Source organism: Cherax quadricarinatus, unplaced genomic scaffold (genome assembly GCF_038502225.1).
Source record: "Cherax quadricarinatus isolate ZL_2023a unplaced genomic scaffold, ASM3850222v1 Contig28, whole genome shotgun sequence".
Taxonomy (NCBI): Eukaryota; Metazoa; Arthropoda; class Malacostraca; order Decapoda; family Parastacidae; genus Cherax; species Cherax quadricarinatus.
In genome coordinates this window covers 307,000-325,306 of record NW_027195054.1, presented here as the reverse complement: position 1 = coordinate 325,306, position 18,307 = coordinate 307,000, and the positions used below count along the sequence as shown (strand labels likewise).

Here is an 18,307-nt window from a genome sequence, read left to right as displayed (position 1 = left end):
CAATTACAAGAACAAGGTATACAGGCCTAGATAACATACTACTATACAGAGAACCCCTTGTTATGCAGAGCATTTCAGGATAATTAGGCCAATTTTGTCCTAGGATGTGGCCCACACCAGTTGACTAACACCCAGGTATCTATTTTACTGAATTTAACATGGACAGCAGGTGTCTTAAAGAAACACATCCTAATGTTTTCACCCGTACTGGGGATTTACCCCTGGACCCGTGTGTGAGCCGAGTGTGACAATAGTGTTCAGCAGAACAATCAAAGGCACTTCTCAGAGCCAACAACAACATAACTAACTACAATATCAGATCTTTAAGCAAACATTACAATGACCTCATAGCATTATTAAATTCCCTGCATGCCAGTATGTCCTCCATTACTCTCACCGAAACCTGGCTAAAGCCTGATACTACAGATGTCTATGCCATTCCTGGTTACACAGCCATACACAACTGTAGGCCAGATCAACAAGGGGGTGGCACAGCTATATACTACTGAGACCAACTAGAATGTACAGGTCTCCCTCAACATTCGCGTTTTCAACTTTTGCGGGCTTCACACATTTGCGAATTCCCAACCGCCAAATTCCCAGCCGCCAAATCATATTTAAGTTTACCGCCACGAGTCCTTACTACCCTCCCTCCGACCCCTGCAACTGGCAGCCAGCCCTCCCACCACTGTGTGGCGAGTGTTTTGTTTGTTTATTATTTGCTATTAAACTACAGTATAAATAATGTAAACCCATCCATGATTGCATATTAGAATGGCTATTCAGACAGGTATTGGAAGGTGACATGTGTTTACTCTTGAACACAGCAAAGAATCAAACATTTCTGCTAATGCTAATAATAATATTAATATAATAATAATAATAATGAGGGGTGTTAATGTTGCAGTTTAAAAACTGTAGTGTAAAGCACCCTTCTGGCAAGACATTGATGGAGTGAATGATGGTGAAAGTTTTTCTTTTTCGGGCCACCCTGCCTTGGTGGGAATCGGCCGGTGTGATAATAAAAAAATAAAAAATAAATAATAATAAATAATAATAAATAATAATTAGTAAATACGATAGAATTGAAGAAGGAAATTGTACAAAAATACGAGGGTTGAAGCAGTGGTGGAGGAAGTGGTTGATGCATCATCAGTGTGGCTTTGTTTATGCTGGAGTATTAGTCTCCGTGCTCTTCCAAACATTTCACAATAATTCATTGTATTTGGTGCATGTAGATTGAGTGTGACTGGAGTGGTAGAGGCAGTGATATTTACTAACATATGTTATAAATAATAATAGTACATTATGAATAACTATTATTATTATAAATGTTAATATAAATAATAATAATAATAGTACATGTTAATATTAATAACTATAATAATAATAATAATAATAATAATAATAATAAATGTTATTCATAATGTACTATTATTATTTATAACATAAATGTTAGTAAATATCATATCATTGTCTCTACCACTCAATCTACAAGCACCAAATACAATGAATTATTGCGAAATGTTTGGAAGAGCACGGAGACTAATACTCACTCCAGCATAAACAAAGCCACACTGACGATGCGTCAACCACTTCCTCCACCACTGCTTCAACCCTTGTATTTTTGTACAATTTCCTTCTTCAATTCTATCGTATTTATTATTATTATTATATTATTATTATTATTAGCAGTAGCACAAAAGTTTGATTCTTTGCTGTGTTCAAGAGTAAACACATGATGTCACCTTCCAATACCTGTCCGAATAGCCATTCCAATATGCAGTCATAAATGGGTTGACATTACAGTGGACCCCCGGTTAACGATATTTTTTCATTCCAGAAGTATGTTCAGGTGCCAGTACTGACCGAATTTGTTCCCATAAGGAATACTGTGAAGTAGATAGTCCATTTCAGACCCCTAAACATACACATACAAACGCACTTACATAAATAAACTTACATAATTGGTCGCATTGGGAGGTGATCGCTAAGCGGGGGTCCACTGTATTTACACTGTAGTTTAATAGCAAATAATGAACAAACAAAACACTCGCCACACAGTGGTGGGAGGGCTGCCTGCTAGTTGTGGGGGGTCAGAGGGAGGGTAGCAGGGACTCGCAGTGGTGGAGGCAGTGGTATTTAATAACATACATGTTATTAAGCCATAACGTATGTATTTAGTACAATTTATGACGTTTTCATGTATTTTATGATTGTTCATGGTTCAACAAGTTAAGGAAGCAGTATTGTATTATATTTCCCTACAATATATTGGGGCACCAAACATTCGCGATTTTTCAACATTCGTGAGGCTCTTGATCCCCTAACCCTCGTGAATGTTGAGGGAGACCTGTATCACTAATACTTGCACAAGGGATGAACATGGGGAATATATAATAGCTAAATTCAAAATCCAAATACCTACAAAAACCTCTCACAGTGATAAACATCTACAGAGTACCACAGTCAAACATTAGCCGTTTTAGTGAAAACCTAGGAAGTATGATAACTGATGCACGCATGAACAAAGATCACTTACTACTCTCAGGTGACTTCAATATAAATCTCCTACAAGACCAAGACCCCACATGTTACTGAATTCACTAACACTGTGTAACTGCATGTTGCTACCAACAGTAACAAAACCTACAAGAGTTACAGAGACTAGTGTTTCCCGACTAGACCACATCTGGACCAATACCATATCCCCCTTGAGATCAGGCATAATCACGTAATACCACAGACCATTACCCTACCTTCCTCATAAACCTTGGCAAATTACCCCTAGATACTACTAAAGTCACTTTCAGACTTCACAATGAGGCAGCTATCAATAACTTCACAGCAGCAGTGACAAACATTGACTGGCACACTGAGCTAGAAATCTATACAGATATTGACAAATGTATTAATAATTTTCTAAAAAAGACCCAATACCTCTATAACAAGCACTGCCCTAAAAAAAAAATCTAAACAGATGACTGCAAAGAGACTGAACAGTCCCTGGCTAACACCCAGTATCCTCAAATCCATAAATACCAAGCACCTATACGAAAAGAAGTACAGAATGGGCCACATAACCAGAGACCAAACAAAACGTTACTCGTCAATCCTAACCAGCCTAATAAGAAGGACTAAAAAATTTTATTCAAATTCAATTCAAATTCAAAGTTTATTCTCTATAAGGATTACAATGCTGAGTTTACAGAATTTGGTTATTGTGTGGTTTACATGTAGTAAAATAATAGTTACAGAGTGTACCACTAGAACACCTAGCATGGCTAGGCATTTCGGGCAGACTTAGATTAAATCTTAAGTTTAAAATATTACAAAATTATGAGGTAAGTTGGTATTATGGCTAAGTGACTAAATACTAGTTTGTGAGTTTAGCAATGTGAATGCTTTTGTTTTGGCACTACACAGTTTCAGTATGGGAGTATCACAGGCCAACTTATGACTAATTAAGATTCATTATTTTGAGATTGAGATTGATATTTCTGTTTATGGTCAAATGGGTGAGTAAGTGTTAACCACCAGGTGGTATTCGTGTAATTAGTTGACATTGTGTATCAGGGAGACAAGATGTTTTCTGATGGTAGTTTTGAAGGTGATGAAGGTGTCTGCAGTTTTAGAATTTTCAGGTAGGGTGTTCCAGATTTTAGGGCCTTTGACATACATTGAATTTTTGTAAAGGTTTAGTCGGAGACGGGGAATGTCAGAAATGTTTGTGTCTGGTGTTGTGCCTGTGGGTTCTGTCACAACTATCAAGAAAGCATTTTAGGTCAAGGTTAATATTGGAATTTAAGGTCCTGTAGATGTAGATTGCAGAGTAGTAAGTGTGGATGTACTGAACAGGGAGTAAGTTTAGATCTATGAAGAGTGGGGGTCGGGGTGTTGCCAAGGATGGGATTTAGTGATTATTCTTACTGCAGCTTTTTGTTGGGTTATTATTGGCTTTAGGCATGTTGCTGCAGTTGAACCTCAAGCACAGATATCATAGGTGAGGTATGGACATATAAGTGAATGGTATAGTGCGAGAAGGGCAGTTTGCGGCATGTAGTATCATATCTTGGAGAGGATCCCAGCCGTTTTGGATACTTTTTTGGTTACGTGTTGGATATGGGTGCTGAAGTTCAGGTTGTTGTCGAGGTATAGGCCTAGGAATTTGCCCTCATTATGCCTGGCAATTAGAGTCTTGTCGATCTTAATGTTAATTTGCGCATCTCCTGTTCTGCTACCAAACATAATGTAGTAGGTTTTGTCAGTGTTAAGCGTAAGTTTATTGGCGGTTATCCAAGTCGATATTTTGATCAGCTCCTCATTAACAATGGTGTTGAGGGTGGCAAGACTAGGGTGAGAGATGACATAAGTCATGTCGTCAGCAAAGAGAATGGGGTTCAGGTGTTGAGATACGTTTGGAAGATCACTGATGTATATGAGGAAGAGCAGGGGACCAAGGACACTTCCCTGCGGAACTCCAGTATCAAGTGGCCGTGTTGTTGATGCTGTGTCTTTAATGGTGACATACTGATACCTATTAATAAGGTAAGATTTGAAACATGCAAGCGCATGGCCTCTTATACCATAATGGTCAAGTTTGTGGAGTAGGATGCCGTGGTCTACTGTGTCAAAAGCTTTTCTTAGATCAATAAAAATTCCTAGTGGATATTCCTTATTTTCCAATGCTGTGTAAAGCAGATCTAGCATTGAGTTATTTTTAAGTGACTTTATAATCTCGGTGACTTCCGTGGGCTCAGTTGGAGCAAGATAGGAATTTGGGAAATTCCCATCTAGGTAGTCCCCGGCATGGGCATTGGTACGTGGGATTTTATTGGCGAGATTAGAACCTATGGTTGAGAGGAAGTCATTTATCTTGTTAGCTGTGTCAGTGGGATGCAGTGGTGTTTCATTAGGTTTAGTTAGGACAATATTCTTGTTTTTTTTCAGTTTGTGGGTCCCTAGAATCTGAGTGTGTGTTTTCCAGGTCTTTTTTATATCTCCTCTTGTGTCAGTGAATCTACTGGAGTAGTATAATTGTTTGGCTTTCTTTATTACTTTGGTGAGGACTGATGAATAGTGTTTAAGAATATCTTTGTGTATTAAGCCTTGTCTATATTGCTTTTCATATTGGAGTTTCTTATCAGTGGATTTCAGGATGGTGCTGGTTAGCTATGGGCAACCAAGCCGTTTGTTTGTGATGTTTCGTTTTTACAGGACAATATTATGAGAACAGATTATCCAACTTACGAGGTGACATAAAAAACACCTGGAAAACCCTATCAGAAATACTAGGAACAAAAAAGATAACACGAAATAGCGAAATTGAATTAACAAAACCAGATGAACCCCAATTCCCACCTACTGAAACAACAAACAGACTCAATGATTTCTTTTCCACTATAGGAAAAACCTTGCCAATAAAATCCCAAGCTCAGATACCCCCACCCAATGACTACCTCACTGGCAACTACCCGAACACACTGTTCCTAGCTCTGACTAACCCAACTGAAGTCTCCCTTATTATCAACAAACTAAAAAACAAGACAGGAGAATTAAATACCTTACCACCCATTAAATACAAAAAAGTCACAGGTGCTATCACCAATCATTGCAACACTAACAAATCCATTGAATCCTCTACCTTTCCTACAGTTCTCAAAAATAGCAAGGGTCACCCCAATCCATAAAGGAGGAGACCACACAGACTTGAATAACTATAGGCCAATATCCAACTTACACCCTCTCTCTAAAATCTTTGAAAAATTAATCCATAAGTGTATCTATTCCTACCTCATCTCCCACATCATACTCAACCCCTGTCAATTTGGGTTCAGGCCTAATAAAAATACTAATGATGCTATTATCCACATGCTAGAACATATTTATACAGCAATAGAGAAAAAAAAAGTCCCACTGGGGATCTTCATTGACTTATGTAAAGCTTTTGATACAGTTGACCATGACTTGCTCCACATAAAATTGTCGCACTATGGTATAAGAGGGCACTCCCTCAACTACCTAGTCATACCTCAGCAACAGAAGCCAATGTGTGTACACAAATGGGGCAAACTCTTCCGCACAGCCAATTACAGTTGGTGTCCCACAGGGAAGTGTCCTAGGCCCTCTTCTCTTTCTCATACATAAATGACCTACCAAATGCATCGCAACTACTCAAACCCACACTATTTGCAGAGGACACTACATACGTCTACTCTCACCTGAGCCCAGTCATGCTAGCCAATACTGTAAATACCGAATTACAGAAAATATCAACCTGGATGAGGACCAACAAACTTACTCTAAACATTGACAAAACCTACTACATTCAGTTTGGTAACAGAGCTGCAGATGTGTCTCTTAACACAATGATAAATGGATCACGTATCACAAAACACACAAAGGGAAAATTCCTAGGAGTCCACCTTGATAATACTCAAATTTCACACACACATGCAACAATTTCCCAAAAAAATTTCCAAGACCGTAGGCATACTATCGAAGATACGGTACTATGTTCCACAGTCAGCCCTCCTTGCCCTGTATGACTCGCTTATTTACCCCTATCTCACCTATGGAATTTGTGCATGGGGCTCAACAACAATAAACCATCTCAGACCACTAATCACCCAACAAAAGGCTGCAGTCAGAATGATGATAAATTCCCACTACAGACAGCACACTCCAATATTCAAAACCCTAAACCTACTCACAATACAAAACATCCATACTTATTACTGCACCTACTACATACATAGAATACTCAACTCTGACAAACCCTTCCCTCAAACATCTCCTTACCAACCTCAACAGAACACATGACCATAACACAAGGCACAGATCACTCTTTGATGTTCCTTGTATCCATCGCACGCTATGCTAAAACTCAATGCACCATAAGAGGCCCTAAAATCTGGAATTCATTACCTGTGAATATAAAAGAAACACTGTTTATAAATTCAAGTCTTCTCAAAAATCGCTTGCTCACCCACAGCTAAATAAATACTGAATAATTGTATCTCGTAAATTGTATCTCATATGTATCTCATTGTATCTCATAAATGTCAACCCGTGACCCAATCAAACTTTACTATTTAACTTCATTACCTAACAGAATATTCCATTCTACTGATTACACAGCAACACAGTAAATGACCATATGACTTGTCTTTCTAACACTTATTTGTACTAAATTATCTGTTTTATAATAATTTTTGTACCACTGAATATATTATTGTTTAGTTAATCTTAAGTTAATTTTAAGCCTGCACATAATGCTCTGCATACAAGGGGCTTTGGCATGCTGCACTTTAAAAATTTTATTCCTTGTACTTCTCTATCATGTTCAAATTAATAAAGCATGCAAAGAACAGATTGTGTAAAGGTCCTTCATGCAATACTGTAAATGTAGTAAAACATGCTCGGCTGTAACAGGATTACTATACTGAATAGATCTAAAGTTATCATTTCATTATAGAATACCATTACAATACATAGTTTTTCAAATCACCGTTTAATATGTAGAGAAGAAGAAAAGGTAGGCTTTCATACAAGCAATGATGATCTTAGGAAGAATTGATACACATCCCATTTAAAATAATGATGAAAAGAATTGATAAATTGCCAGCAAACAAAATGAAATAAGAGGAAAGGTTACCTGCAAGGACGTAATGGCTTTAGCATTACAGGTAAGGTTCATCATATGATGGACGAGCGTGCTGCCAGTCAAGATAATATCTTTGCGACTTGGAGTGAAGGGCTTTCCATCACTGGTAAGAAAGTAGCGTCCACTCAGATGCAGAAGTTTGGTAATGATAAAAGCTTGTATGCATTTCCTGAGTAGTTCTTGTGAAGACAGTTTTTCTTTGTTAGTTACCAGGTGATACACTGATCTGTAATGTTTCTCATCATAGATTCCTTCCTTGTTAAAGCCATGATTCTTTGGGGATTTTTTTTTGGCTTCAAGTCGCAGCAGTGGTATCATTCCCTTGAGTTTGGCATGAGATGTCTTCATCATTATTCTGTATGCCAATGCAGGACACTTTTTCATGTCTAGTGCAAAGAGTGTTGGTAAAATAGGGCATTCTTGCCAATGGATCCCTGACATTCCGTCTGTACGACACTCCACACTACAAAATATCACCTAAAAAAAGATAATTAAAATGCAATTCTATATTGTATAACTGCACAAATCTCAAAATACAAAACCAACAGCATTTAATCACAAAAATGGTACAGATCTAAATTTACCAATTACTGTATATGTACTATATTATTATTATAATGAAAAAGTACATGTACTCCTCTACATTCCTGTCTGACACAGCAACATCTTGGGATCTTAATATAGAGAATTCTTCGACTTGCCTAACCCTTGGGCACAACCTGCTTCCACATTCGTCAAATGTGATACCACCTACGGCTGCTGCACCTCTCCTGCCTACAGTATACAAGCCACTTCTTCACACATGTGCTGTATTTGTTTCAAGACTGATGGACTGACCTCATCAACTCAAGGCTGAGGGACTGCTTACCTCAAACTCATCCTGCTCTTCACCATTCTCCTCTGTATGGACTGATGAAGCCACTGTATGGCAAAATGTTTCCTCATTAAAGATACCCAAATGTTGCACACATGTCTAATTTATCAACTTATCAGTTCTGTGAACCATTCATCTACAGTACATGTACTGTAAAAATGATGTAGGTGGTCTACTGTTAAAAGCACAAGATGTGTTAGTATTGGCACTTAGTGAGAAATTTATTCTTGGGTCATATACAGAAGTGACTTAGGGTGCCAAGCATTTATTCAGAAGAGAAGTGCTCTGCATGTCTTTCTCAGCCCCATGTTTGTCAAAAGTCAACTAATGGGGTCATAGTACTTACAGAGAAGCCTGAATATTAAAAAAATATTCAACTACTGGTGGCACTTACGGCTAGGAGCAAACCATACCATGGGCGGGATTTGAACCCGCGGTCAGAGTTTCAAAACTCCAGACCGTCGCGTTAGCCACGTGGTATGGTTTGTCTGCAATTGTGTCATTACGATTTCATGAGTCATGTCCGGCTAGAAGCAGTTGAAATACAATCCAAAGAATCAAATGATTAATAATTTATTATAACCAAGTTAAAACACACAACTACACAAGCACTATTTAAACAATGTAAAATTATACATAGAAAACTAAATACTATTTTCATTTCATTAAAAAAAGTATTAGAACAAGCTTGTTTGTACTCTCATTTACTTATGTGTTTAATCAGTACTGTGAAGTTCCCAAATACACATTGTAGATATTATTCTAGTAACAGATTGTTGTTACATCATTTTTTATCATCATTAGTTTGAGGGCTGATGGCTGGCCAAGTCCACAGGTTGGAGGATAAGTACTGATGACGTGTTTTCCCTACCAAAGAGTCCATGACCTACCACAAATGAGATGGATGGATTGTGTGAGCACTTGTTATGCCATGATCCACAAATGGACTCCCACCTCCTGAAACATACTGTAATATGGTTAAGACTTCCCTGCAGCAACTGTAGACTGACACCCAAATCATCATTCCCAGGTGCAGCTGATATTTTGAAAGAGCTGCCATTAATATGACTCAAGAGAGCTTGCATCACACTTGGTTGTTGGACCTGGGGATGCAAGGGGTGGCCAGTAGAACCCAGAGTGGGAAGTTTTATAGTCAAGAAATGACCCTTTAACTCTAGTCTTGCTTTGAGTCGGGGACTTCTTGCTGTTTAATTTATAGCTCGTAACACTGCTAAACTTCATGGGGAAGTGGAACAGAATTCCTCCTCCATAAGCCATACGTGTCATAAGAGGCTACTAAAATGCCAGGAGCAACGGGGTAGTAACCCCTTCTTTATAAATTACAAAGAAACTTTCGTTGTCCTCATCATTATTAAGCTTGATCTTCTCAGGGTTGGCAACTGCAGTTTCTCCAACCCACTTCAACTCATCTATTATGCCTGTCTTTTGAGGAAAATCTAATCATATGGTTTTTGGAGGTAACCGAGAGAACTTTCGACTTCTTGCTTCAAACTATGTCGAACCTGTCATATACCTCAAACTTACTTGCATCATTTATTTGCCTACATTATCCACCTCGCCTATGTTTCATATGATGTGTTCTGCACTGAATAGTTATGGTTCCTCAAATGGAAGCAAGGGGCACTTCCAGGATGGATCAGGTGTATATCCCCACTCACCTGGGCTAGCAAAATCCATAACTATTCCATAGGTAGATAAAAGAAATTGGCTGAGTATGTACACATGAGAGAGGACCTAGGTGGGGCTAGTAGATAAGCTTGAGAAGTACCATGTTATCAATAGTGTATCATTGTTTAAACAATTCACATTCTAAACCAGTGTAACAGCCAGCTTCTCCATTAGTGTAGTCAAAAGCATAGCCTTACCAGTGAACAAGCTCACAGCTGAAATGGGTCTGCTATCTCAGACACTCATCTTGGTTGTTAAATAATAATACATTAAACTATTCAATATTTATACAGTCAACTCCTAGTTTAAGTCTGTAATGTTGTGCATAACTTACATAATTTCCATTAAGGAAATAAACTAGTAGCCCATACTTGAAACTTAATGAGCTGAAGCATAACTGAACTTATAAAATGCATCTTCATTCAAGGAAAAAAACTTACAATACGGTAAACCCTTCATATAGTTGACTAAGAGGCGAGTGGAGTGGTGGGCTGCGAATGGTGAGTATGGTGAATAAAGAAAATTGTTTTGCCATAGTCATAACAAAAACACTTCTGTAATCAACAATTAAGATTTTTTCAAGTTTCCAAATCAAGTGACCTAGGGGATTTTGTCCTGAATTTCTGAGGTGCATTCAATCAAAGGATGAATGTACTGAAATAGCTTATCAAGCCTGATTATTTTGATATATATTCATGGTGAACATATTAGTGCCTAGGGAATGGTAGTTAATCAAGTTTGATCTGAAGCTGGGAAGGGTAGCTATAATACCTTGGATAAGAACCTTAAAACAGCATAGAGAAACTCCTTTTGAAGGGGAATATGAAACCATAAAAACTTAACATTCTAACCATATTGCAGTTGGGGCAGGGTATAGGGGTCATGCTTCTTCTTAAGCATACAGTACAGTGCACTACTGATGTCTCCATGAACACTGTGTTGCAATACCCATCATCAACGCTCACTATCTCGCCTGGAAAAATTACAATTTATTAAAATAAAAGCTATAATGCCATAACTAGAACAATTCACAGCTAACCTACAATGAGGGAAACTTGGACCCAAACCCAACCATACTAACAGACACTAAGTGCCAAACTACTAAAAATATCTACTTGGATGACCAACAAACTTACTCTCAATATAGACTAAACCTACTTCATGCTACTTGAAAAGAGCTACAAATGTACAACTTAATACTAATAAATGGTTCATCCATTTCTAGACACACAGATGGCAAATTTCTAGGTCTCCACCTAGACTGCAATCTCAAATTCCAAACTCGCATACAGCAAAACAGTAGGTATCCTCTCAAAGATACAGCACTATGTACCCCTATCAGCTCTTCTTACTCTATACCACTCTCTCATCTACCCTTACCTCACCTATGGTATTGGTGCATAAGGCTCAACCACAGCTAGTCACCTTGAACCTTTAATAACCCAACACAAAGCTGCAGTGTGATTGATTACAAACTCCTGTATTAGACAGCATACTCCTCCAATTTTCAAGAGTCTAAACTTGCTTAATATACAAAACATTAAACACTTATTATTGTGCCTACTATATGCACAGAACACTACACTCGAATATAAATCCTCCTCTCAAACTACTACTCGATAACTGCAACAGAACATACAACCATAATACAAGACAAATCACTCTTCGATATCCCTCATGTCCATCTCTCCATGTGCAAAAATGCTATGCACATAAAGGGCCAGATCTGAAATTCATTACCAGAACACGCTAAAGGACCCCTGCCTGCAAATCAATTTAAGGTCCTACTTAGAAATTTCATAATCGCCCAAAATTAACCAGAAACCATACTTAACCCTTTCAGGGTTTCAGCCGTACTAGTACTGCTTACGCGCCAGGGTTTTTGACGTACTAGTACGCGGGAAAAGGCTGGTAGGCCTAGATGTGCGAGAATGGGTGTGGGGGGTTGGTGTGCGTGGTAGAAAAAAAATCGGACCCAGAAGTGCACTGTGGGAACACCATTTTAGTAGACCTTGTTCACCATGCCTCGTGATAAGAAGCTCCTCACTCCTCGGCGAATTGGGACACTTTTGTTCCCCAGTGGCAGTTCTAATACAGATGGAAGTGCCAGTGCTAGTGGTGATTGCAAAGTGAAACCTTTATTAGTGTAACACTCAAACTCCCAGAGCGTTCAGGCAAAAGAATATCCTCAAGGCTAATTTGTGTGTGCTGTGGAGGGCAAACAATAAGGCATGGGTCACTAGGGACTTTTTCTAAGACTGGTTACACCAAGCATTTGCCCCCCCCCCCCACTGTGAAAAATTACCTAACTGAAAAGAAATTAGACCTTAAGTGCCTCCTGGTGTTAAACAATGCCCCTGGTCATCCTACAGACTTGGCAGAGCGACTTTGTGGGGACATGAGCTTCATTAAGGTGAAGTTTTTTGCCTCCTAATACCACTCCTCTCCTGCAGCCCAAGGACCAGCAGGTTATTGCAAACTTCAAAAAACTGTACACAAAAGCTCTGTTTGAAATGTGCTTTGTAGTGACCTCAAACTCAATTGACTAAGAGAGTTTTGGAGAGATCACTAATATCCTCAGTTGTGTAAACGTTATAGGTAAGGCTTGGGAGGGAGTGACTAAGAGGACCTTGAACTCTGCTTTGAAGAAACTGGCCAGAATGTGTAGACCAAAGGGATTTTGAAGGATTTGAGGCTAACCCTGAGTAGTATGCCAGTTGAGGAATCAATTGTGGCATTGGGGAAGTCCTTGGGGTTGGAGGTTAGTGAGGAGGATGTGGAAGAGTTGGTGGAGGAGGACAATGAAGAACTAACCACTGATGAGCTGCTAGATCAACTTCAACAGCAAGAGGCCACACCTGAGGAAATTGCTTTGGAGGAGGGGAGAGAGAAATTGAAGTTGCCTACTTCAAAGATAAAGGAAATCTCTGCAAAGTGGCTTGAAGTGCAAACCTTCATGGCTGAAAATCACCCTCAGACAGCTATTGCAAGCCGTACTGGTGACTATTACACTGACACTGTTGTGAAACACTTTAGGAAAGTCATAAAGGAACGAGAAGTACAGGCCACTATGGACAGATATGTTGTGCGACAGAAGTCCAGCGACTCTCAACCTGGTCCTAGTGGCATTAAAAGAAGGGAAGCAACCCCAGAAAAGGACTCGACACCTCAAGTCCTAATGGAAGGGGATTCCCCTTCTAAACACTAAAACCATCCAGTCTCCCCTCCCATTCCATCAATCATCACCACATCTTCAATAAAGGTATGTGTCATGTATTATTATTATAATCAAAAAGAAGCGCTAAGCCACAAGGGCTATACAGCGCTGCAGGGTAGGGAAGGAAGCAAGGGAATTGAATGGCAGAAGGGAGGGGGGATGATCAGCAGGTTACAGAAAACAGCGGGGCAGGGGATAGTACGGGGGTAGAGGGTAGCAAGAGATTGAAGTAGAAAGGGCTGAAGGTATCAGAATTTGTGAAGTCAGTCAGTTGTCAAAAAGTCAATGAGAGAGTCCGGATGAAAGGTGGGTCCATCAGCGAGAAGGGAAGGTAAAGAGAGCAGCGGAGCGAAGACGACGACAGAGGTAAATTCTGCGTGCTCGTTGATAAAGTGGGCAGTCCAACAGAATGTGGCTGACTGATAATGGAGCTTGGCAATTCTCACAGAGGAGCAAGACGCCTCTCCATGAGATATCCATGAGTAGGACGAGTATGGCCAATGCGAAGACGGGAGAGAGTAGTCTCCCAACCTCGACACTGGTGATAAGAAGACGGCCAGTAACCTATACTCGGTTTAATAGATTGAAGTTTGTTGCCGAGCATAGTAGACCAACGTTGTTGCCAACGGGTGTGAAGGTGGGAAGATATTGCAGTAAAATAGTCTGTAAATGGAATACCTCCATAAGAAACTGGTAGGTCATGTACTGCTGACCGTGCAGCAGTGTCTGCCTGTTCATTGCCCTGTACGTCAACATGACCAGGGACCCAACAAAAAACAATATCTTTATGCTTGGTAAAGATGCGGTGTAGCCAAAGTTGGATACGGAGGACTAAGGGGTGAGGTGTATCAAATTTTTGTATAGCCTGTAAAGCACTAAGGGAGGCTGAGACAACCACAAATGATGACACAGGCATAGATGCAATACGGATAAGTGCTGTAAGGATGGCATATAATTCAGCAGTAAAAATACTAGCCGAAGATAGTAAATGCCCTTGTACGACGCTGTCTGGAAACAATGCTGCGAATCCTACGCCGTCAGAAGACTTAGAGCCATCTGTGTACACAGCAATGGCATGAGAATGAGAGTGAAAGTGGTCAAGAAAAAGAGAGCGGGAAGCGACCGTAGACAGTTGGGCTTTCGAGCAAGGGAGGGAGAAAGAACAGACTCGAACAGCTGGAACTTCCCAGGGGGGTAGGGAAAAGTGAGACGCTACATGTACATAGAAAGGTGGTAGTTGAAGAGAAGACAAGAGCGAATGAAGGTGAAGAGAGAAGGGACGGAGTAAACAGGGGCGGCAAACAAATAAAGAATGTCTACTAACATCAGTGACCATTCTATAAATGGAAGGATTGCGGAGATCATGAGAGCGTACATAGTAGTGCAGGCAATGGGCATCACGGCGATCGGATAAGGATGGAACGTTCGCTTCTGCATAGAGGCTCTCGACAGGGGAAGAGCGAAAAGCACCAATGAATGGGGTTAAGGCTAGAGAGAGTAGCAGGAGATGCCGCTGAACAGATCTGGTCACCATAATCAAGTTTCGATAAAATAAGGGTGGAATGTAGGCGAAGGAGTGTTCGACGATCAGCTCCCCATGAAAGATGAGCAAGGGTTTTAAGAAGGTTCAGCCGGCTGTGACAAGTTGCCTTCAGAGAGGTAATGTGAGGTTTCCAGGATAACCTACGATCAAAGAGGAGGCCCAGAAACTTGACTATCACGTTCAGGGATACGGGAGCCATAGAGGTACAAAGGATGATCGGAGATGACAGAGCGTCTAGTGAAAGTGATTTGGTGGGTTTTAGTGCTGGAAAATTTAAACCGACATGTGGTGGCCCAATTGGAAACACGGTCGACTGCATGTTGGAGAGAAACTGTAATGAGGTGACAGTCAGCGCCTGCACAGGCAATAGCGAAGTCATCAACATAGAGTGATGACCAAATATTTGATGGAAGACTAGAGGCCAAATCATTAATAGCAAGGAGAAAAAGTGTTGTGCTCAGAACACATCCCTGGGGGACACCTTCGGCTTGGATAAAGTCCGGGGAGAGCACATTATTAACCCGAACACGGAAATGTCTGTCAGTTAAAAAGTTCTTAAGGAAGGATGGTAGATTGCCTCGAAGGCCTAAGGAGTGGGCTTGGGCTAAAATATTATACCTCCAAGTTGTGTCATATGCCTTCTCAAGGTCAAAAAATATGGCAATAACTGAGTGGTTATTCGCAAAGGCATTACGAACATAAGTATCCAAGCGTAGTAAGGGGTCTATGGTAGAACGTCACTTACGAAAGCCATATTGACGAGTGGAGAGACTGTTGTGTGTCTCTAAATACCACACTAAACGTCTGTTTACTAGGCGTTCCATTACTTTGCAAACTGCACTGGTAAGAGCAATGGGAAGATAGTGGGAGGTTTCATGTCCTGTAGTGCCTGGTTTGCGGAAAGGGAGAACAATGGCGGATTTCCACAGCTGTGGAAGAACTCCTTGTGACCAAATAAGATTGTAAAGGCGTAATAGGACTGCAAGGGCTGACTGATGTAAATGTTGTAGCATACAAATATGAATGTCGTCGGGCCCAGCTGCCGATGATCGACAAGCTGAGAGTGTTGCCTCCAGTTCTTGAAGTGTAAAAGGCACATTATACTGTTCTTCTCTGAGAGAAGAAAATCCAAGGGTGCTAACTCTCTGGCAGACTTTGAGGAAAGAAATGAGGGGCATAGATGGAGTCCCTGAGAAATATGGACCAGATGATTGCCAATTTCATTGGCAACATCTAGTGGGTTTGCTATATCAACACCGGCAACCCGCAGAACAGGAGCCGGGTCAGGAGAATATTTACCACTCAGTTTTCGTACTTTTTTCCAGACTGCACTCAGAGGAAGCAGAGGTGATGGTGGAGACAATCTCGCCAGCAAGTGCGTTTAGCATCACGGATGACACGGCGAGCGATCGCACGCTTCTGTTTAAAATCAAGGAGTCGCTCTGTGGTTCTATTGTACCGGTACCTGCCCCATGCAGCGCGTTTCAAACTTACTGCACGAGCACAAGCAGGATTATTATTATTATAATCAAAAAGAAGCGCTAAGCCACAAGGACTATACAGCGCTGCAGGGCAGGAAGGAAGCGAGGGTATCAGGTGGCAAAAGGGAGATGGATGAGTAATAGGTTACGGATAACAGCAGGGTAGTGGATGGTGAAAGGGTAAAGGGCAGCAAGAGACTGAACTAGAGAGGGCTGAGGGGAGTGCGAAAAGTATCATCAGAGTTTGTGGAGTAAATCAGTCGTTGTCAAGAAGTCAATGAGAGAGTCAGGATTAAAGGAGGGTCCATCAGCAAGAAGGGAAGGTAAAGAGAGAGTAGTAGAACGAAGACGACGTTGGAGGTAAATTCTGCGTGCTCGTTGATAGAGGGGGCAGTCTAACAGAATGTGGCTAATCGATACTGGAACTTGACACTGCTCACAGAGAGGAACAGGGTGCCTCTCCATGAGATACCCATGAGTAAGACGAGTGTGGCCAATGCGAAGACGGGAGAGAGTAGTCTCCCAACCTCGACACTGATGACAAGAAGACGGCCAGTAACCTATGCTCGGTTTAATAGAATAAAGTTTGTTACCGAGCAGAGTTGACCAACGTTGTTGCCAACGGGTGCGAAGGTGGGTAGCTATTGCAGCAAAATAGTCCAGAAATGGAACACCTCGATAGGAAATTGGTAGGTCATGTACTGCTGACCGCGCAGCAGTGTCTGCCTGTTCATTGCCCTGTACGTTGACATGACCAGGGACCCAACAAAAAACAATATCTTTATGTTTGGTAGAGATACGGCGTAGCCAAAGTTGGAAACGGAGAACTAGGGGATGAGATGTATCAAATTTTCGTATAGCCTGTAGAGCACTAAGGGAGTCTGAGACTACTACAAATGATGACACAGGCATAGATGCGATACGAATAAGTGCTGCAAGAATGGCATACAGTTCAGCAGTAAAAATGCTAGCTGAAGATAGTAAATGCCCCCGTATGACGCTGTCCGGAAAAACTGCTGCGAATCCGACGCCGTCTGAAGACTTAGAGCCATCTGTGTACACAGCGGTGGCATGAGAATGGGAGTGGAAGTGATGAAGAAAAAGAGAGCGGGAAGCCACCGTAGGCAGTTGAGCTTTCGAGCAAGGGAGTGAGAAAGAACAGACCCGAACAGCTGGAACTTCCCAGGGGGGTAGGGAAAAGCGAGATGCTACATGAACATATAAAGGTGGTAACTGAAGGGAAGACAAGAGTGAATGTAGGCAAAGAGAAAAGGGACGGAGCAAACGGGCGGCGAACGAATAAAGAATGTCTACTAATATCGGTGACCATTCTATAAATGGAAGGATTGTGTAGATCGTGAGAGCGTACATAGTAACGAAGGCAATGGGCATCACGGCGATCAGACAAGGATGGAACATTTGCTTCTGTATAGAGGCTCTCAACAGGGAAAGAGCGAAAAGCACCAAGGCACAAACGTAAGCCTTGGTGATGGATAGAGTTAAGGCTAGAGAGAGTAGCAGGAGAGGCCGCGGAATAAATCTGGTCACCATAATCGAGTTTCGATAGAACGAGGGCTGAATGTAGGCGAAGCAGAGTTCGACGATCAGCTCCCCAGGAAAGATGAGCAAGGGTTTTAAGAAGGTTTAACCGGCTGTGACAAGTTGCCTTCAGAGAGGTAATGTGAGGTTTCCAGGTTAACCGACGGTCAAAGAGAAGGCCTAGAAACCTGACTATCACGTTCGGGGATATGGGAGCCATAGAGATACAAAGGATGATCGGAGATAACAGAGCGTCTAGTGAAAGTAATTTGGTGAGTTTTGGTACTTGAAAATTTAA

The 18,307-nt window shown here is 41.0% G+C and overlaps 1 protein-coding gene across 3 annotated transcripts in view; it reads right to left on the bottom strand.

The window, feature by feature from the left end:
- The window catches only part of LOC128701790 (SET and MYND domain-containing protein 4-like), a 112,043-nt gene that overhangs the window by 7,686 nt on the left and 86,050 nt on the right, over positions 1-18,307 (bottom strand). For all 3 annotated transcript variants that reach the window (XM_070079839.1, XM_070079840.1, XM_070079841.1), the window contains 2 exons: positions 11,081-11,202; positions 7,658-8,143 (listed from right to left, as the gene is read on the bottom strand). In XM_070079839.1, coding sequence (XP_069935940.1) covers positions 7,658-8,143; positions 11,081-11,202 — 608 coding nt within the window. The remainder of the gene's footprint in view (positions 1-7,657; positions 8,144-11,080; positions 11,203-18,307) is intronic.